Source organism: Phaethon lepturus, unplaced genomic scaffold (genome assembly GCF_000687285.1).
Source record: "Phaethon lepturus isolate BGI_N335 unplaced genomic scaffold, ASM68728v1 scaffold7187, whole genome shotgun sequence".
Lineage (NCBI taxonomy): Eukaryota > Metazoa > Chordata > Aves > Phaethontiformes > Phaethontidae > Phaethon > Phaethon lepturus.
Window position 1 is genome coordinate 19,677 of NW_010552443.1, and position 14,940 is coordinate 34,616.

A 14,940-nucleotide genomic window follows, 5' to 3' on the forward strand; every position below is an offset into this window, starting at 1 on the left:
TGAGAAGCAGGAAAGGCCTTGACTCTGTGTAAGCACTGCTCAGCAATAATTAAAACATCCCTGTGTTATCAACACTGTCTCCAGCACAAATCCCAAGCATAGCCCCACACTAGGTACTATATAGAAGGTTAATTCTGTCCCTGCCAAAACCAGCATAAAACAAAAGCTGTTCAGTTGCTCTTGATCTGCTTTCTCCAGTATAACTGGTTAGGACTGTGATCTTATTTGATTTTTAACTCAGCAGTCTGCATTTATGGTGATATGTTACAATGGCACACTATCTAGCTTATAATTGTTATCTGTACATGAGTGATAAGACATGTAAGAGTCATATAAAATATAAGAGTTTATATTTTGTCAACTGCAAAGTTAAAATCTGTTCTTAAATACCTCTGCTCTTACTTTTTTCATTGACCTGTTCTTATTCACCTGTTTGTTTACTTTCATTGTGAAGCCTTGTCTTGGCTTGCATAGAAGCCAGGATTTGGCTACAATCTTGCCAAAAAGCGTATCTGAACATCTTTAGAAAGGAAATGTGGGCCTTTTTCTGATGGTCACTGATTATAAAGTAATTTAGGTGTAAATCATAGTTATCTTGAAATCAGTTGAAAGAAAGACGACTGGAAAAAAGTTGTCTTTCTGTGGCAGTGGTGAAACAATCATGGATTGTTGTGCTCATCAGTGATTTTGTCCATATTTCAGAAAGTGTTGAGATATTGGAAGCAGTTTAAAACAATGTCATAAGAGAGATCTCTGACAGTGAGACTTGACTCACTGTATTATTAGAGATGTCAAGGATATGACTTGATCACACTAAGTACTTTTCATAAGGAGGAAACTGCTGATTCCAGTGGATGACTTTGTCAAACAAAAGAAAGATCTATTCCTCTGTCAAGAAGGGCAAGCTGTCTTGAATTGGACATAATACACTATTTCTTAAATGAGGATGGTTAGTAGGAAATCCTGACTTGAGGTGTGACAGCATCTTTATCACTTGAAGAGATGTAATTGGTCTTTGACTTACAGAATGTATGCTGTAATTTGCCCAGTGTTTTAGGGTTGTGTTATGCAGTAGTCAAACTAGATTGTCATTAAAGCCACATGAATTTAAAATCCATGCTTCCTTCAACTCTTACACTGATTTATATATTAAGACTTTCTAAAGAAAATACCAAGATAATTGGTTTTAACATTCATTAGTAATTTGTCATTTTTGAGTTGAAAGTTGGGGAATGAGAGCTTAAATAATAATACATTATAAGTAAACTGATCTAAAGCTTTGAACGGATTGAGTTACACTAATGCAGTCCATAGAAATAATTTCTGCTGACTGGTTATGGTTTGTGTTCAACACAGAAGATGACAATCTCATCAACAAAATGTGACCTCTCCTATATTTAATTCCAGTGTCTTGTATATGTTGAAGTTGATAAAAAAAAAGTTGTAGCTGCTTTCCACATTTCCTTAAACCTTCAGTACCTATGCATTCGAAGATCAGAGAAACTATATACATACACTTTTAATACACTGCAATTCAAATAGTGTTCTACTACATTCAGATCAAGCCTATCAGTTCAAACTTCTTGGAGGCAGCTTAGTAGACTTGGCATATGCTTTAGTTTTTTTGGATCATGGTGTGTTAGCCCTGGCTAACAGCCAAACTCCCACCCAGCTCCAGAACCTTCATCTCAAGCTGAATGTGCAGTTGGAAAGTCTATTTGTGAAAGTACAAATGCATGCGTTTGTAGGTATGCCTGTAGTGGGGAACGCATGATGTACACAAAGCAAGACAAAAATTTTGAGCCTTCCTCTTCCCCTTGCAAAGACCTCTTTTCTGATGCTACTTCTTTCATCATTGAGATCATCCATGCCCTGAAGATGGCTAATAGCATGGAATTAATATTAACATTCTTAACATGGTGCCCACGTAATGGTCTAGTTTTTTTAAAACAGATTGCCATTTCAGCATTGAATGGAGGTTGTTGTTGATGTGCTATTTTTCAGATACAGAGGTAATGTGATGCGACTGGGCACATGAAAAGCATGAAAGCTTATATGGGATAAAATAAATCCCTGCTAAGGTCAGCTCCCTTGTGCTATTTTCAGTTCCAAATGTAGCAGTTTTAGTTCTGTTTACATAGTTGAACGCTGTAGTTGCATTTTTGTCTGTTTGTTTTAATACTGTTTAAAATAGAAATCTGAAGTAAATTTTATTTGAATACAGTTGTAACTACTTTTATTTTTCAGTAGACCTCAAATAGACACCAGATATCCCCAGAATGTTAGCTCAAAGGAGGAAGGAAGGGAGAATACTATTGTATTTGTTACCTAGTATGGGTTTTGTGTTTTGTTTTTGTTATGGATGTTTATAATTAGTTTCAGTTCATTATAGTACCTCTCCAGCTAGTGAGGCAGAACAGCTGTGGTTTATCCAAAATCTCTCTAAATTATTAATCTGTTGTTATGAAAATGAGGTGAGTTTTGAAACATTACTAAGCAGAAAAATTGTACCAATTTGCCATTTGCTCATCGTTATCTTAGAAATGTTTGTTATAAACTTGTGTGTTCCCAAGGATGCTTGACCCATCTTGCCTTAATTTGCACTGATTTCCAGGTGGAATAATAGTCAGTGATGTGAATTACTGGAGCTCATTGTTGCTGTTATTTAAGGGGGTAGTGGTGATAAGAGGCGGCAGAAGGAAAACAGGGAAATCTGACTGCAAAACAATGCTCTGTGAGTGAATTTTGCATGGAAAATAAATGCTTTACCACAGTGATCCATTTCTCTCACATGCTGTCATTTCTCTCATTCAGCAGTGAACAGATTCTCCTCGCCTCATAATAAGGATTTCAAAATTGATTGTTACAGACTTCTTCAGAGATTAATTAAAATAACCTTTTACTTGTCACTTCTGTGGGGATGTGGTGTATGTAAAGGTGTGGTTATTCATTTATTTGTGTAGAGGGAGGAGCATGGCAAGGAGATCTCCAAACTGTTACAGATAAGAGAGGGAGCTCAATCTAAAAAGTTTGAGAACTTTTATTTTCATTGAAAAGAGCACAGTGGTAGCTCTTGTTGCAGGGAGCTGACTTATATTAGGTCCAATGATTCTCCCTAATCATCCTAACGGGCAGTCACAAAAGCCACACTGCATAGGAACACTCGACCTTATTATCACGGCCTTAGTTCAGAAAACCTCTTCAACAACTGATGAAATCTGTCATTGCAGCATTAAGCATTTTATAATATAGAAAAACTTGGAAAAAATGGAAAAACTTAGTGATTGCCATAATTATAGTCTTTAGCTGTAGTGGAACACTTCACTGAAACTAAATTTTCACTTAGAGTGGCTACCAGTAAAGAGTTAAATAAGAAGAATGTCATGCATGTATATGTGATTCTAAATCCAGAAGTGTTACATTTCCTTTGTTGGCATTAGTTTCTGCTGAATATACAGGATATATATGCTGAAGACTAAACCCTTCTGTTATTGGTCTGAAGTGTTTTAACAGAAGTGTGGTATGCTTGGTTGAAAAGACTGGAAGGTTTAACAGATCAAAGCATATATGTTTTGTTCTTACTGGATGTTTTTCTGCTTACCCGTTTGAGTTATATTGACCATTATATTGACCATTAACAAAAATTATATCTGGAGTTAGACTTTCTTTAACAAACTGTAGTATGTAGAGTAGTGGTACATGGTAGAATTCTGTCTGGAGTTCTTGCAGCAAAAGTGGTTTTGGTTTGTTCCCTTCCCTCACCCACCATCCACCCCACACCCCCTAAGTATTAGTTGTCATTCATTGGTGGTGGCTCCAGTCTTAAGGGCTCTTGATGGGGGAAAAAGTGGATGGGAGGCTGTTGGAAGGTGCCACCTTTCTGCTCTCAAGTGTTAGCAATTCTCTGCTTGCTGCTGCTGTGAGAGATGGAATCTAATATTGTCAGAGGATGTAGACTGGTTATTGACTATTCGGAGAAATGCAAGAATAATGAGATAATTTGTGCAGGCATTACTTTATTCTTCCTGTGCTTTTTGAGATCCTCCCCATCCTCTATTCAACAGCTATTCAACAGCCAACTCCTTTAGTGGCTATGCTGAAATTTACTCTTCCCTTGCAACTGTGGTGAGTTTCAGGGGATTAATGCTTCATGGGAGGGCTTGTGTTGGCTTTCTCCAGAGGTACTTGATAGAAAGAGGTGTTTAGGAGAGCTTGTGTATCTTGAGGTCACCTACAAGTAAGTCCCTTTGCTCCAGGGAAGCAGATGAGGCATCTGGTCTGCCATTTGTTCACTTCCAATTAACTAATGTCTCTCCCTAATGCAACATTTTTTCCTTTTTTTTTTTTTTTTAGCTTTCATTCCCCTTTTCTTTGTAATTAAGGGCAATAACTTCATAATACCAAAATATGTATCCTAGCAATAACGTACATATCTTCTATGTATTGTAAAAGCATAAAAAGATAAAAATAGAAGATGATAGATCTTAATGTCTAGAATACTAGGTATATAATGGATTTGATACAATGGCAAACCGAATTGCTGGAAAAACAAGGTCAGATTTCACCATTATTGAAACAGCCATTACTTGCACTATCTATTTTTTGAAGAATAGTTGTTTGAACATTTGATACCTGTAATATTGCTTTATATAGGTTTTGTTCATATTATTTAGTACAGGATGTCTGATTTTGTTGGTATATGTAGAGTACAGCTGTATTTTGACAGGAGCATTGAATAGCTATGCACTGGTGGTATGCAGTTCTGTTTCTGTTGGCCTTTCTCTTTTAAGTGACATTGAAATCATTGCTCTTCTTATTTACATGCTCTAATTTTTTTATGAGATGTGAGACAAAAGGGAAGGCTTTTTATTGTTGCAGGTCAACATTGAAAACTTTATAAATTTATTTTAATTTTGCTTATAAGAAGTCTTATTAATTAAAAGCTTGTGCTATAGTTAGAAAAAGGAACATGAAATATGCAGCCTGTGTTTTGATCTCTATTTTTTCCTTAATTGAGCAATTGCTTCCCTGTTTTTCAGTTTGATAATGAAGGATCAAGATGGCAGTTCTTCCTGTCACTGTAAAAAGCTGGGGTAGTTGGATAAAAGGTCTGATGATGTTGCAGCGTCTTCTGTCTCTAGCATATGCTGGGTTCCTGCTACAGAGAACTTGGCATGCTTTGGCCGGTAGTGGCTTGAGTTGGCCAAATCCAAATCTTGGTGTTTGCTCCATGAGAAGCCAAGTTGGGTCTAGCAGGAATTACTAGCACAGGCTCAGTGCCAGGTGAACACAGCAATGGTGTTTGTAGGGCCAACTTGTACCTGCAAACAGGTTAATGGCTTTTGTGCAGCGAAGAAACTGAGTTATCTCTTGTGTCTGCATCCGTGGCACGGTTAACCCACACCATGGCAAGTCATTCAACTATAACTGGGAGGTGACCGAGTTTACTTTTCATGAAACTCAATAGTTAGAATTTTCAACCTACTGTTAGGGAGAATTAATTCAAATAAGATCCTTTTGTATTTAGATTCCACTGTCTTCTTGTTATCTCTTACTTTTTTGACTTTCTTCATTTAAAGCAAAACTCATCATGCCTTCCTAATCTTGCATCGAAGGTCTATCAAACTCTTGCAACAAAATCTAGTATCATGCATGAAAAACTTGTGCTCATTCACTGCAATTGCCAACAGCAACTGTTTGACTCCTTGTCCTTGTCAAATCAAGCCAACATACACGAATGCTCTGGTTTCCACCGTTAATGCATCTCTTCAGGTCATCCTTTAGTTATCACTAAAAGTACAAACAGATATTTCTTCTGAAGAGATTTGTAATTATTCACATAATGTGTGTAAGCACCCTTTGAATAAAGTGTATGAACACCTTCTGAAAACAAGACTTCATGTAAGAGAATTACATACATTATTCTTGTCAGAAGCATGACGTGCACAGATGTGTTGGAAAATTTAACTGTGTCTGTCTTAAGGGCTACAACAGCTTATCTTTCAGATTGCAAAGACTATTTTCACGGCCCTTAAGGACTGGAAACCCCTCAGCCCTTCCCGTAACAAAAGCTAAGTTCTGCAAAACCAAAAGAGGCCGCCTAAGAAGAAATTGAGGTTGGGTATATCAGTACCTACTGGTTTACCCTAACCTTCATTCAGATTATTTTCTTGAATGATCTGATAAATTATTCTTTTATTTCTACAGGTCTAATTACAACCACATCTAGAAAACTAGATCGAGAGCAGCAGGGAGAACACATTCTGGAGGTAAATAACTTCTTTATTTCTCTGAAAAACAGTGACTGTGTTTGCTCTTTCAGAGAGTTACGTTTACGATACTTGATTACTATATGAAGAATTTAGAGAACTGGATTTCAGAAGTAATTTGCATCTATGTTCATTATATTGCAATGCACAAGACTATCTTATAAAAAGAGTGTGTGGGGACTTCTTAAGAAAAGAGTTAAGATACAGATAGAAGGCAATTTTTTGTTTTTATGTCTGTAAACCAAGGTTTTCTTTTAAACAGTACAAAGGCGTGATTGCTAAAAGGAGGAGTGTGATTCTTTTTTTTTTCCTTCCTGTGTGATTATTGGAATAGCTATTTCAGCCTACCTATTGCTGAATATGAAAAAGAAATGCAGACTCTTTTATTAACATTGAGAATACAAACAGATTGTGAGTGAGTAGGCCCTTCTTCCTGCATAACATATTTATCAATCATGTAAGTAGACGAGTTGCAAAATACACATTATAGATTTGGAGTCCAAGAGCATAAAATTTGTGACATAATTCTTTCATTTAGCTACATTTAATTGATAGTCTAAAACTTATGTAATAGCTATTCTCATACTCTGTCAAACAATGTGAAAGAAAAACATGTAGACAACTGTGAGTCTTCCAGCTTAACAGTGTTGTCATGCAGAGTGATGGTATTGTTCGTCACTTGCAATGAAGGCTTAATATTCACAGTGATATATACTAAGATATTTCTGGAACATTTATTGTGCCTCTCCTCCTGGATGGTAGATAAAGGACTGCAATGTGAGTCAGCAAAACTAAGATTAAAGATAGAGAAGAAGTCTGGACTTAGTCAAAACTTGTGAAATCTGTAGAAAAGTTTTCTAATAGGAATGCAGTGACTGCATAGACTTGGAGGTGAATGTATTCCTTGATAGCACAAACTATCCTTTTGCAGAACTCCAGTGTACATACAAGTCTTCCTGGCCCTTTTCTATCCCTTTGGTGCATTGCAAGCTGGATTAATGCAGCTGTTGGACCAAATTTTTATCATTATTTTCCTTTCTGTATCAGCTTTGGAAAGAACTCTGCACAGATAAGTACTAATAGGGTGGAATTTCCTCTGTAGTGTGTATCTACTAGTAGTAATAGCAAAGTTAATTAATTGGAGAATCTGGTTCAGTACCAGACACATTATTCCTGTAAATTGTAAAGGAACTATATTATTCTCTTTTTAAATTGCCTCTTTAAATATGCTTGTGTCCGTTTCCCAAAGCACTTCATGTCCGTTATATCTTCTTTCTTGACCACTGCTATATACTGGTTGTAAAAGTGGTATCTCATGACTTTTTTACACCTATGCATATTGTGCTGGCTTTTCTATTGGATTTACACAACGAGCTGTGGACCATTCTCTGATTCTGAAGCCACCTGGCACAGTATGGCTTATACTTTATCTCTGGAACAGGGTGGCCATGTTCAAGTTACCTGTTGAGAATGGTGCCTGAATTGTGTGAATTCTCAGGCTGCAGCTCAGCAATGTGTGGGAGTGTGCTACTTGTTTTGGGCCAAAACTTACGCCAGAGATCACACTAGCAGCGTAATGTTATGGGCAGTTGTCTGCTTGCAGTCATGCCTGATAATTTAACCTAAGTTATTGCAAGATAACATGTACATAAGTCACAAAGTTAGGGTTTTTTTTAAGGTTACAGTATCACACAATGGTATATAAATCCTAGTTTCAGCATTATCTGTAAGAATAGCAGATTAAACTCATTGCTATTTAATTTGGAATATTGGCTATTGCCTGCTGGTATCATTTATAACTCTTCATTCTTCCTTAATTTTTAATTCTAGCTGGTGGTTAAAGTTTTAAATAGAAGTCTGTGAAGTGTCCAAGAGAAGAACTCTTAACTGCAGAATGATAATGACAGACAGCATGGCCCAAAGTAGCCTTTTTCCCATTTATTAGTTTTATGTTGACACTTTTTGAAAATAGGTTGGAAAGGAACCCAGAAATGCACAGAATGGTGGGCAATATTATAAGCCAAGTGCCGAGCATCTGGCTAATTAATTGAGCATTGAAATGTTGACCAGATGGGTTGGTGGGTTTATTCCTTGTTTGCTATTAAATTTGATCCTTGATTGCACTCCTGCTTACATTATAGTAATTAGTATGCACCATTCTTTTATTCCCAACTTGTAACTATTTTCTGTGTGCCAATTGGCACTTTATTAATGCCGATATTTTAGATTAGCTTCATGTTACTCTCTCATATCTTAGTATTCTGTTCGTTATGTCAGGGATGCAAATAAAACTAGATTTTCTCAGATTTGCCTTTTTTTCTACTTGGCTTAGGGCTAATTTTATGTTAACAGACAAGTTATTCTATACCCCCTGGAATTTTTTCTTTTGGGATGTTGTTTTGGTTTGGGTGGGGGTTGCAAACTGAAAGATATGTGGTGATGTTCTGTTACAAGAACTGAAGGGAACAAATACTAGTACATGTGGAAATCCTACTGCCTGTTACAGATCAGCATGAATATTTGTATTTCATGTGTTTTGTCATGGTTAATCACTTTACTCATGCTATTTCATTACTCTTCTGCTTGCAAGTTACGCCACATTTCATTTGTATTTCAATTTTTTTTTTCCTAAAATAGACTAGAAAGGGCAAAAAAAAGAATATCTGATCATGTGTAGCTATGACACTTGTCCTCATTCATGTAAATGTGAATGTCTTTTTTTTTTTTAATCAAGAACTCGATTCTAGTTTTCCATTAGTATTCTTTCCATTATTTTGTATCCGTGTTATCCTTTTACCTTTGTGTTTTTCCATAGTCAAATTTCCCAGGGTATCACAAGAACCAGTGAAGGAATTCACTACATTCATTTTTGTTTGTTGGTTTTTTGTTGTTGTTGCATTATTCTCGAGCTTTGACAAGTGTCTGGTAGAATTAGATGAGCATATCTCAGATTATTAATTTCCTCTAATCACAGCAGGGCCAGCATAGGTGACCGTCAGACACCCCTGTGTGATTCTATGCAATAATAAGGAGAGTAAAGTCAAGGAAGAAGATTTGGGGGGGGGGGGGGGGAGAAAAAATTGAAGGGGAGAAGGGGAGACGACAGAAAGGCTGAGGAGTGCCTCACTGGATCATAAATATTTCTTTGAATGAGAGACACGAAGATTAAAATTTACAGCTAGAACCAAAATGTGCCTAAGAGCAAAGAGAAAGTAAGGAAAAATGCAGGAAAGATTGACAAAGAAAGAAAAATGTCTTTACCCATCATTATTACTTGGGTCTTTAATGCAGATTTTTGGGAAAACATTCCCCTTGGAAACAGAGATTCAGACAATCCGCTAGAAGTCAGGTAATACTCTTATCAGTGAAGAATTTTTATATGTTTTAAGTACTTTATGTAGTAGCAGCTAAACTCTCCCTTGAATATGCCTGGTGTCTGCTTGAGCCCATTAGCTTTTATGTGGATGGCAGGATGCAGCCAGAAAATGGTGGGCCTGATTCTGTAACTCTTCTACTAACCGAGCTCTTGTCGGAAGCAGGAACATGAACCCTCTGTCTTTTTCTTCTTTGAAATAGATGGTAAAGTGATTTACATATGTTTATATTTCACCCTTTATTAACCAATAAGAGATTAAATATGTAAGTAGTAACGTATAAGGTAAGATTCCTGTAAACGAACTAAGTTTTTTCCATGAGTTTGATCCTTTCCAGTAGATAAGGATCTTTCTCTCTGTTTTCTGAGTTCAAATTAACACAACTCTTAATTTTATTACATTTTTGTTTACTACCCATGTCAATAACATCAGATCAGTCCTAGAATTAATATTGTAGAAGAATTCGTAATAATTTCCTTGCTTTATACTAGAAATTTTATCTTTTGCTGGAAGAGCACTTAGTCCATGGAAATAGGTTGTTGTGTGTCTTCCTTGCAAGGCAATTTTTTAAGCTGCTTTCAAACAAGCTAGTGATTTTGTCTTAAAATACAGGGAATTTTTAGTGCATAGGCCTGTCAAGTTCTGAAAATTATATCTTATTAATTGCTTCTTTTGAGGTGTAAAATCAAATTATTAAATTGAAAAGTTGCAATGAAAAACTAGGCTGGAGGTATATTAAGATGATATTACAGTGCAGCTATTATGAGAGATACTATACTTGTGCGCTGTTCCTGTACTCAATATTTCAGTTACAATGCTGCAGAAAAGTGAAATAGATTTAATATATATCTGTTGACTCCTACATGCCATACATCAAGCATCAAAATGTTAAGATAGTAGCTGAATAAACATTCACCAAATAACTTTACTCAGTGGTCTTCAAGTAACTGAAGCTAGGGAATTGCTTTACAGTCGTAGTAGGCAGTTTTAGGAAAATAGGATTTAAAAAGAGCATTGTTGGAAGGATCGTGTTTGAATTGAGCACTAACCATATCTTTTTTAATAAAAACAGGTAACGGTAACAGACAACGGTATTCCTGCAAAATCAACAATTGCACGGGTGATTGTGAAGGTTTTAGATGAGAATGACAATAAGCCTCAGTTCTTGCAGAAGTTTTACAAAATTCGGCTTCCAGAGCGTGGTAAGCCAGAACGAGAGAGAACTGCTAGGAGAGAGCCGATCTATCGAGTTATTGCTGCAGATAAAGATGAAGGCCCCAATGCAGAGATCTCCTACAGCATTGAAGATGGTGATGAACATGGCAAATTCTTTATTGAACCCAAAACTGGAGTGGTTTCATCAAAGAAACTTTCTGCAGCAAGGGACTATGATATCCTTTCTGTGAGTCAAAATCTTGTATATCATGAATATGTGTGTTTTGTGGTGTGTTTTTTTTTTTTAAGGATGATTTCAGATGTTTGTATTGAGAAAGTGAATCAAGAAGCTGCTGTTCTTTTCCAGAACTTGACAGATGAGGGAACATAAACAATCAGTTTTACTCTCTTTCAGGAAGAAAGCAAAATAAAAGTAAATTTATGGTAACAGTTTGTGCTACTATCAGGTGCTGCATGCTTTTTCTCTATTTGCTGCCCAGATAGTGAAGGGCAAGTGGCACTTTGAGAGACATTTAACCTTTTTGTATGTATCTCGCACAAGCAAACATGCTTGGAGCTTGTTACTACTTCCCCATTTATGTGACATAATGATTTATGTGATCCTGTAGCCTAAAAGATGTGTCTGTTTCACAGATTAAAGCTGTGGATAATGGTCGTCCACAAAAATCGTCAACGACACGGCTTCACATAGAATGGATTCCAAAGCCTGTCCCACCCACAGAGCCCATTTATTTTGAGGAAGCATTTTTCTCATTTACGGTGATGGAAAGTGACCCAGTTGCTCACATGATTGGCGTAATAGCTGTTGAACCTCTTGGAACACCACTTTGGTTTGACATAACGGGTAAGGATGCCTGAAGGGTTTTTATTATTAGAAACAAGTGCATGGAGTCTGAGATACTAGAGAGCTCATTGCAGCTTGGTTTATTAATCGCTCTTCTAAATAATGCAATGTTTTGGCATTCTTTAGCTGTGGATCTGTATTTTTTCCCCCTTATTTCATTATAAATCAAAATGACTTTTAAATTTTTATCAATGCTACTATATATCAAAGATTAAAATTACACTGCAAAATATCTGCTGTGTTGCAGTTTTGGAAATGACTTATGAATATTGTGTCAGTGAAATTAAAATGAATCAAATCCATTTCATAGATTGTAGAATAGGGAAAGAAATAAAATGCGAGTTTTCTGCAAATCAGGATAGTACAACCAAAGAGAGATTGTACTGTTCACATTGATTTCTCATCTTCTGGGCTGCCTCTCAGCTTGCTGTCCCTTGATTCAGTACTAAAAGGAAAGCTTGCAATGTTCCTAACCCCAGCAAACTTCTTCCTGTATGTATTCTTACTACTATATCATACCTTCGCCTCTACCATTGAAAGGGGAACTCTAATCAGTAATACGACTATACGTTGATGCTGTGGTGACAAAATGAATAGTACTTTTCCATTTTAGAAAAATGGAGCACCAGGAATACACAGAGTGTTCGCTGTATAGCTGGTACTAAAACCAAGTTCGGTCCTGTGTTATGTGCTTCAGAATCGAGGAGAATAGCACAACTTTGTTTCAGGGGAAGTATCTTGCAGTGAACTGTTTCTGGTCTTAGGATGACCCTATCAAATGGGGATTTTTCCACCACATTCACAAGAGAGAAAAGGTTTTTCACCTTGGTTACTGATTAAAATTTTAGACATGATTATGGTGTTAAGTTGTTGGGGAGAGCTTTTTTTAATTATTTCTTAAAAATTTAATTATTTTTAAGGTCTGTTTTCATGGTATGTATTTCCTAAGGGATGCCAAGAACAGCAACGGTTTGTAAAATTGATACATGTAGCAGGCATATATAAATGCCAAATACTTGTGGGTGTTCTCAGTAAAATTTCAAGCACATGAGAACAGACACAACTCTTCCCTAAATGCATGCTTCATGCCTGAACAACCTGTGATGATATTGGTAATAATTTCTAATGTATTAAATACTTACATAGGTTGTTTTTTTAAATGGTTCTTTCTAATGTATTCTGGAAGCAAAAAAAAAAAAAAGGTTCTGGTCCAAATAGTGTATAGCTGAATAAAAAGTGTTTGCATTTAGACAAACTGAGGGGTTGGAGATCTGTACAACTGTGGAGAGGGAGTAATAAAGAGTTCAAGGTGCCCCCTTGCATTCTCATAGGGACAAAGCTTTCTGCATTAGAGGTATTTTGGAACAGAGGCTGCTCTTTTACTGTTCTCCCAAACACACACATACAAAGATATGGGAGTAGAAAAGCAAAAAATATAAAAATAACTTAAATGAGCAGGAGAGAGGAGAAGGTTTCATGTGCCCCAGTTCAAACACTGTCATCCAGTCATCAACAAACAGAAACATCTGTAGACCAAAAAGAGTCCATTAAAGGAAAAGCTAAGAAAGGGATATAGTCAGAAAAAGGTGAGTGGTTCATGGAGATGAGAGTAGATAGAAGAGGCCTCAAAGATCTTGGGAGTTTCCAGAGTACAGCAATGGCATTTCCTGGGGTCTTCAATTAGCAACACTTATTACTTAAGATTGGGGATGTACTTTTCTATTGTTCTTTTTCGTTTGCTTCAGGTGCTGTGCACTCTGAACAGTGTGCACATCTGAATGGAATTCCGATTATAGCATTACTTTGATTTGTTCCTTCTACACACGCAGCACAATTTGGACATTTGCATAACATTTATTGTATGGTTAGTGTGGAAAATAGATGATCTTTTCCTGCTATTTTTAGAAATACATATACAGAAAACTCCAAGGGGAAAGAGCAGAACTTGTCCATACACTGTGAAATAAACCATTTTATTTAGACTGGTTTTTTAGTAAAAGTGTTTTGGAAACTTTGATATGTGATAATGTTGTGAAATTATTGGCTACTCTTACAGGTGGTCACTTTACTGCCCTCTTTTACTGTTTCTAATAGCATGAATTAATTTGATTGACAGCTTTCCTTTGTGTTCTGTGCTTGCTTTCCATGCTTTCTTTCTTTTTGGCTGAGCCAGGAGACAAGCTTGCTAGTGAAGTATTTTACATCTTTCAGATGGCTTGTGACCTGAACTGTACAGCAGAAGGTATCTGCTGAGATCACATAATTTATTACCAGATTATGAGATCTGAAATGAAAGCGTACATTTATAAAATATTTATTTTATTAACTCTTCGGAAATCAAAGTGCTCACAGTTGCATTTGTGACAGGTTCGTTTTTGTTTTGTTTTGTCATCATTACATGTATACAGCATCAATTCAGAACATTCAGTTTTGGCTTTGGCCAAAACTGTTGCTGTTACACGTTCAGTGTACCAGATGCAGAAGTTTGGGTTGAGTTCTGCTTCAGCGGATTACCACATATCACCACTACTGCAAAAATTAGGCAGGGCCTTTGTGATTTCCTTGATAACGAAGGAGAAAAAAAAAAAAGCTAGTGAGAGAGCTTGTCCTTATATCAGGGAAATGGAATGAATGGATTCATACTCACCCTGCTCTTCCCTTAAAATGGAGATGACTTCAGTGAGACACTACATTCTCCTTTCCTAGCCATCTCAGAAAATGGTATTGCACGCCAGCTATAAAAGAGAAGTTAGAGATTTACTTTCTGAAGCTGACATCTTGCACAAAGCCCGTTAAAAAATTTCATGTACACCTGTTTGAAAAAAAGAAAAAAAGCTGCTACCTTTCCACTGTCCAGTTTATACCCGTTCATATGATTCAGAAACTGCTGCTGGGCCAGTAAGAGGAGCTGGCTTTCAGTGAAACTAGAAAAATTACATTATCTTTGTCATTATCAAATAACTTAAATCCGGTGAAGCAGATCCAGCCCATCTTTCCTAAACTGATATGTCTGTCATGCAGTGGAACTTTCTAAAGGTTGAAGTCCTTTTTACATGTGACTGGGGGCCCATTTCAGTATTTACTATTCTTTCTTGGATTAAGTACAAATTTGCAACCTTTGGAACTTCACCCTCTCACTTGTAGCCTTGGCTTTTCATAAAAGGCATTCAGTGATTTACATAACATAGCATGTAAAAAAACTCATTGGAAAAAAAAAAGCACTCAGATGATATGTGAATGCTATCCTTGTAAAATATAATTAGAAAAACACATGCAT

At 36.5% G+C, this 14,940-nt stretch overlaps 1 protein-coding gene across 1 annotated transcript in view; it reads left to right on the plus strand.

The window, feature by feature from the left end:
- Positions 1–14,940, plus strand: part of FAT1 (FAT atypical cadherin 1) — a 76,563-nt gene that overhangs the window by 17,850 nt on the left and 43,773 nt on the right. The window contains exons 3-5 of the mRNA XM_010291208.1: positions 6,208–6,269; positions 10,716–11,045; positions 11,453–11,663. Coding sequence (XP_010289510.1) covers positions 6,208–6,269; positions 10,716–11,045; positions 11,453–11,663 — 603 coding nt within the window. The remainder of the gene's footprint in view (positions 1–6,207; positions 6,270–10,715; positions 11,046–11,452; positions 11,664–14,940) is intronic.